General features: G+C 33.1%; 1 protein-coding gene across 1 annotated transcript; it reads right to left on the reverse strand.

Moving 5' to 3' along the window:
• Positions 1–818: 818 nt before the first annotated feature.
• Positions 819–3556, reverse strand: LOC148271679 (uncharacterized). The gene has a single exon (XM_088241068.1). It carries the CDS (start codon positions 3339–3341, stop codon positions 2415–2417), a length of 927 nt encoding a protein of 308 aa, XP_088097194.1. The 5' UTR covers positions 3342–3556; the 3' UTR covers positions 819–2414.
• Between the last annotated feature and the right edge of the window lie 6852 nt (positions 3557–10408).

Raw genomic sequence — 10408 nt, forward strand, 5'->3', positions numbered from 1 at the left:
ATTTTCAATATTTAAGTATACCTTCATGTCGTCTGCATACATAATGTATTTAGAGTTATTAAAACAATCGCCTATATCATGAACATATACATTGAATAAAAGGGGTCCTAAATGGCTACCTTGAGGGACACCAGATGGAAGCAAGGAAAAGTCAGAAGAGTGCCCGCCAACGACGACTGCCTGACTCCTTTGACTGATGTAAGAACCAAGCCAACATAAGAGATCTGTATTAATTCCGATTGCTATTAACTTTTTTAAGAGGATTGAATGATCAACACGATCAAACGCCTTTGAATAATCAGTGTAAATAACATCAGATTGTAATCCCTTGGCCATATACTCAGCAATATCGGTTGTGAAGAGCGTTAAATTAGAAACTACTGATCGTTTCCGCATAAACCGTGCTGTTCATTTGGGATGTGTAAAGCAACTTCAGATAAAAGGTGATTATAAACTAACATTTCAAATATTTTGCCAAACACTGGTAAGATTGAGACCGGTCGATAATTCTCAACTTTATTTTTGAGGCCACTTTTATGAATGGGAATGATAAGTGCTCTTTTCCAGTGACTCGGAAAGACTCCATCTTTTAATGAGCGATTGAATATAATTGTTAGAGGTTTGGCAAGTTGATTTGCACATTTGATTGCGAATAATGGAGGAATGTCATCGCTTCCAGCGCCTTTGCTAGAATCTAATTTAGTAAGAATTTTACGGACATCGTCGTAAGAAAAGTTAATTGAAGATGTAGCAACATTGCGTGTGCTTTGATGGAGTGGGGAGGTTATGCAGGCTTCATCGATCAAATGCTTTGAGTATAGACCGAATTAAAATAATTAGAGAAGTGGTCGACTACTTCTTGGGCATTATTAGACACTTGGTTTTTATACTGCATATTCAAGGGAATGTTGTTAGAGTTACGTTTACTTTTAATAAAAGACCAAAAATATTTAGGATCGTTCACAATAGCTTTCTCACTTTCGAGTATGAATTTTTTAAAACATTCTTTTTGTAATTTTTTTTGCCTGGCCCGGAGCAAAACAAATGTATCATAATCACGTGGATTATTGTATTTCTTCCATTTTTTATGATATTTGGATTTCTCCTTAATAATTTTTATGAGAGATGAGCTGTACCAGCGAGTATATGAGTTATTTTTCAGTGTTTTTAGAGGTACAAACTCACTGAGAACATTTTTTAACTCTAAATAAAATTTCCGTGTTGCAGAATTCACACAATCACAATTAGAAAATTTTGTTTCCCAATCAATAGTCGAAAGAAAGGAATTAATACATTCAAATTCTGCGCGCTTAAAATTAAAACGCAACACGCTCCACTTCAGGTAGTGTTCGGGCGTTTAAAATATTCAATTCAACAAGAAGTGCTGGATGATGACTATCCTCTTTTACCAATGTAATATCACTACGTTGAACCCTTAATTCTACGTTACTAAGCATTAAATCAAGCAACCTGCCATTTAAGTTCACTGTACCGTTATACTGGTGCAAGTCAGAAAATGACATGCACTCACTCAAAATATAATCTGTGCTACCTATGATATGAGGTTTAAGAGGTAGCGAAACAGGATCTCGTTCCCAAGTCATGTGTGGTAGATTAAATCTCCCATTATTAGGAATTGGTCGTCAGGATTGTCGATGGAGAGCTGGTCTACTAAATCACAGAAATTTTGTAACTGAGAGGTGTGATTGGGGCCACCAGGTATATATACACATGCTACGTGAAGTTGATTGTTATGGTTAAAGTTACCTGAAGGAATGGTGACCCAAGTGCAGTCAGCCTCGCACTGCCAGTTGATATTGTGCTGGGCGCGTAGTGTACGTCGTGCTGCAATAAAGACACCACCTCCGCGAGATCGGCCGGTACTGGATATATCACGGTCACATCGAAACAGATCATATCGATCGTCTATTATTTCGGGGCCAGCTATACCATCAGTAAGCCAGCTCTCCGTGACAGCAATTATATCAAAGTCGTTATTAAGTACACTTTGTGAAAATTTCAGTAGCTTTGTTCTTAAACCCCGCACATTTTGATAGTATACGCTTAACTCGCCGGTGATGGGTAACTCAATAGTTTAAATAAACAGAAGTCAGCATAAAATATAAAATGAGAAATTACAAGTATTATATAGGTGTCGCACATTAAACATTCCATGTATATCAATAATATACCAAGTGTAAGCATTAGAGTAACATAGGCAAAATATAGGACGGTAGACCACTGGTAAATATTAGAGGTATAAAAAAGAAAAGGTATTGAAGTGGTTCTACTAGGAAAAGAAAAAGTAAGAGAATCGAAATAAAATTTTTGCAAAAATAGGATTAAGCATATTATGTATGAGTATGCGTGTGTTTGTGTTAATGTATGTGTGAAGTATAGTATGTAAACAAATATTAAACTATTTTTTTTAAGTCGTTCTCCTCGCTGATTAGTATGGGTGGCGATTCTTCGTTGCGGCGCACGTATATACGGCAGTTTTTTGTCCATGTAAATTTATGTCCTTTTTCCTTAGCCAGTAGTTTAGTTTTTTGTAACAGAGTCTTATTACACGGAGTCAGATGTTCATTCACGTAAATTGATCGACTCGGTCCGTGGATCCCAATATCAGGTGTGCTAATACCTCTGCATTTACGCGCGCCAGAGATGATGTTGTCCCTCGTTTGTCGACATTTAAGTTTGGCTACTATGTTTTTCGGTCTGCTTTGATTAGCAACTTTAGGAGTTATTCTTGAGGAAAACTCAATATCCTGCCGGTCAATGTTTACTCCAGCCTTCTTTGCGACGGAAATAATAATTTCCGCAGTATTTTCTCCAGATTTTTCTGGAACCCCAACCACCTCAATATTTGAAACTCGTGCACGTTGCTCGCGGTCTTCATTAAAACGAAGCACGTTATTTAATTTTAATTTAAGTTCTGCGATTTCTGTCTCGTGCCTCTTAATTTGAGAATTGTTTTCTTCCATATTGTAAGATAAAGATGCAATGGTACTACACAGTTCTTCGCGGAACGCATTCATATCGTCTTTTATTGTGCTGAGAATTTTGAATTCATTTCTCATTAATTTTACCTCTTTAAGAAGCGCGACTAGCAAGTTTGAGTCCTCTTGGTTGGAGACCCCTGCCGGCGATGTACTGTTTACAGGTGATTGTAGGCAGGCAGTACATTTCAGCACTTTACGCCTGTCTGCAGTAAGGCGTTTAGAGGCCGTTGCAGGCAACCCGCCGCAGTTGTAATGGAATGCACCTTTGCATTCCGAACATGTAAATGAGTCACTGACACTCACCGGCTCGGGACATACGGTGCACTTTGTTGAAGCCATTATTTGTATTAACGACAGGCACAATAATAAAAGAGTTTGATTTTTGATAATTTAAGAAGATTTACACAGCGAAACACCGATTCTAAAATAGACAAGTCAATCTAAAATGCGTAATTTGTTAGTTTGTTATAAAATTAGAGTGAAATTTTGATTTTAAACTGGTAAAAACTTATTTAATTGTAGGAGAAGATTTCAAAGCGTGACACTTTGTTATAAGTATTGTTATACACGTTAAGTTTTGTCTCTGTATACGGGTATTGGTATGTAATATATAATAGCATTAGCTTATGTATGCTATAAGCTCCTTTTCCTGATCTTCAAAAAATATTTGAAGAGGTTTGTTTAAACCTACTATGTTAGATGTGGTTGGACCATTCTTTTAACGTTTTATGTAACGATGTAATGTCATAAAATTTACTTTGTATGTTTCGAATAGATATTTTTTTTGTTGCCTCTTTAGCTGATCTTTTATAGGTCTCCTCGAAAATTTCAAATCAATTTTTTTTATATGTCCGTATCATTGTTATATAAAGATTTGAACGAGAATAATAAATGGTTTAAAAATTTGATATAAATATGCCATTTGGAGTAAAAAGGAAGCTTTGTGGAGCTAACTGTTACAGTAACAACCTTGCCCCCCATTGTTGTAACAACTAGCCCCTCCGACCCAAAATACAAACAAATTGTTATAGCATTAACACGGAAAATGGTATTATTTCGATATATTATTTGAATGTAAGCAGAGACATGTAGAGTTTTACCAATTTACTTTGAATCAACTTACCTCCTCTAATTGGCGAACAATTAATTTTTAAAATCAAACAACAAAATTTACTTTCAGATACGAAATATACTATAATCGATTTTATTTGAATTACACACGACCAGCAAGGGTGTCGTTCCGCCGAGCATTGCGAACACGATACCGAGACATTATGTGTGACACATACGTCACAGAACCTAGTAGTGGGGGAGTTATTTAGAATGTAACAATTTGCCCCCGTAACAACAAGGCCTGCCTTCCCCTAATTGAATTGATAAATTTTAAACTTAAAATATAAAACAAATTTTATTCTATATAAAATGGATATTTTTATATCATGTTCAAAAATATTTGATGTTTAAAAGATAATGTCGGTCAAATGTCCATGATAGAGTTGTTTAATCCGAGATCCAATTTTTATTAGTTCTCTCATTAGATGAGCAAAGTAGGGTAAACAAATTTTACTACCCTGGAAACACTAACGAAATGTTTTTTTTTTTCTTCGACAATCTGACAGGTGGAAAAATAAATCATTTTTTAAATAATGCATTTGTTACATATACATTCATTTGCTAATTACACATGAAATGTGATTGCATCCCGTTTCTTTAAGATCCTAGCAGTATTTTTACACTTTAAAATGACACAACACGGCATAGTTGAATTCCAATCAGCAGTTGCGTACTGAGCGACGTCTACAAAGAAACTAATGGGTCAAAACGTAAACCTACTCATTTATGAGTAGTTTAGTCGCCTTCTGTTTGATGTGCGTATGCGGTTTCTGGACTATTCTTAATTCTATATTCAAAACGTTCATCATGTTTTGTTAGGTTTTATTTTTATTTAAGTTTAAATTTTAATCTAAAATATTCGTTGTGTAATTTGAATTGATTTGTTTCATTTTTATCCATTTTTCAACCCTTTTTTACTAGTAGTAACTGCTCGATTGTGGAATAGTCTATCCACTAATGTCAGAGACGCCCCCTTTTTTATTTAAATTTAAATCAAGATTGAAATGTCACTTCCTGAATATTTAAGTTTTTCATTTTTCCTCCCTATTTTATTCCCTCTTTACTTTTTCCTCTTTTCAAAGTATAGTGTTAAAATGAAGTCAATTTTTACTAAAATTTTACTATATTTTGTTCTATAAAAAAATAACCAATTAACCAATAATATGTTCATATACCACTGATTTTCTCAAATTTAACGGTTTGGGTAGGTAGGAAAAAATTATGCCCGCAGCATATGTATGCAAACCATACATTTAAAAAAAAATAAAAACCTTTATTGGCAAAAAAAACAATACATACAATAAAAAAACGAAACACTTGAGGTTGAACTTGCCAAAAAAACAATGGCTCTTGTTTTTGGCAAGTTTACAAAATAATATAAAAAAGAATCTAAAAATGCAAAACAAAATAATACAATAAATAAAAAATTAAACAATTTAAAAAATTGAGAAAATTCGACACTAATAAAAAAATAATTAAAAACACAAAATTTATAAATTGATATACACAGGCACATATTATACATACATCTTTATTTTCAAAATAGGTAAATGTTAATTATGTTAGGAAGCTTTTCTTTAATTTATCCTTAAATTTTCCGTAATTTATTTCTTGACGTAGATTTTGTGGTAAATTATTGAAAAGCTTCCGTCCTATATAACTATAATGATATATGGCCGTGGGGTTGAAATGCGATCTCTTAGACGAATGTGTGGGAAATCAATGTATGACAGGGTTACGAATGATGAAATCAGGAGAGAGTGTAAATCTGAGACAAGTATAATTGATAAGATTAAAAAAGGGTCTCTGAGATGGTTTGGTCACGTAGAACGAATGGACGATGAGAGAATGGTAAAACAAGTATATATGGCAAAAATGAACGGCAACGTTAGACGAGGACGACCAAGGAAGACGTGGCATGATCAGATAAACCAAAATCTTAAGTCTGGTCATGTCAAAAGCAGACAGAACCGAAGGGCATGTATGACAAGATGTATGAATGTGGAAGAGGCTAGGAGTGTATGCCAGGATAGACGTGTGTGGCGGTCCATTCTCTCTGCCTACCCCTACGGGGAAATGGCGTGATGGTAGTAGTAGTAGTAGTAGTAGTAGTAGTTTTTATTCTCTGTAGAGTGAGGCATCCTGTTCCTACCCTTCCCGTGTTAACAAAGTGTTTAAATAAATCAATTTAAAAAACAGAAAAATAATAAACATATTATTTTGCTTTTCTGTTATCCACACCCCTACTGGACTAGTATTAATCAGCCCCGGTTTTGATTAAAATCGTTTGAAAAATGTTTGTCAAACGATGCAATCATTTGAACTATTCAATACAATATTACGTTAGATATTTGTAACAAATTTCTCACCCTCTCTTATTGGCCATATGTGTTTTTTCCCAAGGGTAAATTTTACAGGGTTGTTAAACACAGGTTATACACCTCTACAAGATTGTTAGCAAAAATTCTTTGTCAGAAGTTAATTGTAATTTATTGTAGAGTGAAATCGAGATAAATTGTAGTCCCATGGTAGTGTCATACTTTGAAGAGGGCCTTAACAAATCTGTAGTTTGAAAATGAGGAATTCATAAGGTTTTTTTAAATATTTTAAATAAACCCCGCTTTACCACAAATTGTTTTTTATTTTCTAAAACTGTTAATTTCGACAAAAAAATTGTTAAAATATTGAAATATTTATTATCCATAATTTCATTTACCCGTTTCATCGGTTTCGTGACAAATAAGACATTTTTATTACAAGAACATGTTATACAAGATCAAATTAGCTAGGGTAGAAAATAAAAAGTGATACAATAGTAAGTGAAGTAAGTAAGTTTTTTTTAAAAACCTTTAGCAACGTGTAACTTGGTAAAATTTTGAGTTTGTTTAGTAAATTTCATTCCAATATTTTGGCTTCTCCGTTATTAATAATATGGTCCTCTATGGTTATAAGTTAAATTTTCTTATGGTTTTTATTAAAAATGCAACGTATATCCGGTAACTCTCTAGTATGCGGCCGAATACCAGATAGTATCTTTATATCCGCCTATGTACCGGATAGTGGCTCAAAATCGTGCCGGATGCCGGATAGTAGCTTAATGTCCGGTGGATACCTTATATTTATTTAACTACAAATATTCGTGAAATCAACGCCACTTCATTGATTTCTTGGTATCGACCCTGTTAGAGAAAAACCAATTAACATAAAAATGTTTTTCGGATTTCAGTATCCATCCTAGAAAAATAACTAATCCCATTTTTTTAATGAAAAATATATTTCCGTGGAAAAAAAAAGGCGCGAGGTCAAACTACCCAGAACCATTATAATTATTTATTTAACAAACGTATAAACCATATTGATATGCAAATTGTTGGTCGATAAGCGATCACAAAAGTATTTTAACCACATTTTATTTATAATAATAAAAATACTTTTATAGTTTTATTCCACTTTTATTTATAATTTTGTAACCAGTGACCGGGTTTCGTCGTGACCGAAATCGTCAGACTGGTCTGGTGTGACGATGTTGGTCACGACGAAACCCGGTCACTGGTAAAAAATTTAAAAAAAATTATAAATAAAAGTGGAATAAAACGATAAAAGTATTTTTATTATTATAATAAAAATGCAGTTCCACCAAGAAATGTCAGTAGAAAAAATCACATTTTATTTTCTTGAAATATTTTTTTTTGTTATTGACTACGATAGAAATTCGAGTACCGTGTTTTATTGTTTTTTTAGACGATTAGCCGGATAACAGGCGGCCGGATACCCAAATATCCGGTTTAGGAGCTTGACAGATATCCGGTATCCGGTCAAACCATTATCCTTTTATTACCTAATTTTAATATAAGAGAACGTCTGAAAGTGTATTTTTTCCTGCACTGAAGTGAGTTATAACACCAAAGCACGTGAAAAATAGTATGTGACCTCATCGGCAATCGAACGCTGAATTCTCCTTGCATAAAGCAAGCATCTAAGCCATTCCAAAAATATTAAGTCAATTCATTTTTATCGATACAACAGTACTCCTAAACTCCATAAATAAGAAAAAAAACTAGAAACGAATATACCCACCCTATGCAAAAAAACTGAGTGACTGAGAAAATGTATTAATGCGTTTAAAAAATTCTGATACAAAAAAGCACCTTAAAACTTAGAACGAACCTAAAATGAAATAAAGGCGAACTTACGATGAAAAGGATAATTCACTTATACGCGGAAATATAATTTAACATGGCGGTGTTTCACGCGAAAGGTTCGCCTACGAAGCTAGGCGAAGTTTTAAATCTTATAGAGCGGAAATGAGTTTAACAAGCGATTGTAAATGCTATTTATGTAGGTGTTAAGTAAGTGCATATTTAAAAACTTAATACAAATTTAAGTTTTAACAGTAAGTTTTGTTTCTAGTACCATATTGATCTTTAGTCATATTCTTCTTTTATCATGTTCTTGTAAATATTTACTTGTACGTTTCTGGTGTCTGAGCGGATAAAGAATAACGTTTATTTATTTATTTAAAATTAAATCTACACTACGGATAATAAAAAATTTGATTATGTATATTTGTATATATTTTTTTTTTTTAACAAAAAAAAATATTTGCGTTCGTATGATTTACCCAAATATTTAATTTTGAGGGCCATTTTCAACGAGTTGTAAATAACTCACTATTAGAAAATGGAATCGACTTGGGGTAGAGTGGGATTCGAACCGCGGACCTTAGGTCCGTGAGTCCGAGACACTAGCCACAGGACCACAACCCGATTTATTAACCATCCCCGATTATTTAACAATGAACAGTTTTGTCGATACTCGTTTTTAATTTCTTCTTCTTTTTGCGTCTTGCCCAAAATCAGCCTTCAACGACTACAATTTAAATCAGCTCTTATTTGATTTCGACATTTTCTTTCTGAATTAATATTAAACCGTCAACCTGCCATTCATCAAAATGATATTTTATTAATTAAAGTAGACTCACATTTCATCATTCTGTTATTGACGTTTCCATTAAGTTATTTAATTTGTTATCGAGTCAGATGTTTTGGTAGACGGAAAACCCCTTGGGCCTATTATATTATTTCTATTCCTCCTGACAAACATCTCTAGAATTCTGTAAACAAGGAGCCATCAGTCACGCTTATTCCATGTTACACATTTACCGGATATCAGACATTGTGTAAACATTAGGGAAGTGCTGTTTACCAACTTACCCCGCTGCGTTATCTATAAACAGGGTTGTCTATCATTGACGTATGATAAATAGATACTTTATACCCATACTACTTGCAACTTAGACTAAGGAAATATTGCATTGCGCTCGGCAGTTCTAAAAAAGAGATAGCATATCACAATGCACGTGGAAACATTAATGTAAGTAACCAATTTGTAACATTTTACCATTGTTTCGACACTAGTTGTCAACTGTGAAAAATATAATATCTAAATGTCTACTTTTACGATAAATTGAATTGCATTTAATATTTATTTATTAAAATACTTTATAAACATATTCAGTTTACATATATATGCATTAGGGTAGACATATTGCTTTAAGGCAATTTCTTCCTACCTGCCCAAACCTTAAATTGTATATTTATTTATTACATTTACGGCCAAAGCCAATTACTACACTCACATGAATAAACATACATACAAGAATCTGAACAAACATAAATAGAATATCTGCCTACCGTTCGTCGATGTGACGTATACTTATCTTTAATGATATATAAAATATGGTTATCTTTCTGGTGTTAAAAAGCAGAATAAATAAAGCATTATTTTTCATTAAAGTTCCTCGTATTAAAGAGATTACAAGAAGTGGATTTTACAAAGTTAATTGTTAAATTATAAGTCTGAAAAAAAGGTGTTTAAAATTTTATGTTTTGTGAAGTAGGAAATACAAATTATTGTTATTTCAAGATTTTCCCTCATTTAAATACAAATAAACCTTAATATTTTTCATTTCCCCATAACACAATAATATTTAAAGTGATACATTACCATTTACGCAAACAAACTATATACACAAACCAAAATATTTTAATAATATATACACCTCGAATCGACGAACGGTATTTGATAATATATTTTCTAGGGTTAAAAAAACACGATCTACACATCGACGCCGACGCACGGTGTAAAGAAAAATGATACTAAGCGACATGTAACAATGATGAGCGAATTAAAGTTATATTTTGTTAACATATTTTTATGCCGAGTACAGTCTAGATGCCGTTTTTCAAAAGTATCGATGTAATATTTTCAGTTCCGTGCGAGAAATTGTTATT

This window comes from Micrasema longulum, unplaced genomic scaffold (assembly GCF_059751315.1).
Source record: "Micrasema longulum isolate JH-2025_06_02 unplaced genomic scaffold, ASM5975131v1 h1tg002733l, whole genome shotgun sequence".
In the NCBI taxonomy this organism is placed as follows: domain Eukaryota; kingdom Metazoa; phylum Arthropoda; class Insecta; order Trichoptera; family Brachycentridae; genus Micrasema; species Micrasema longulum.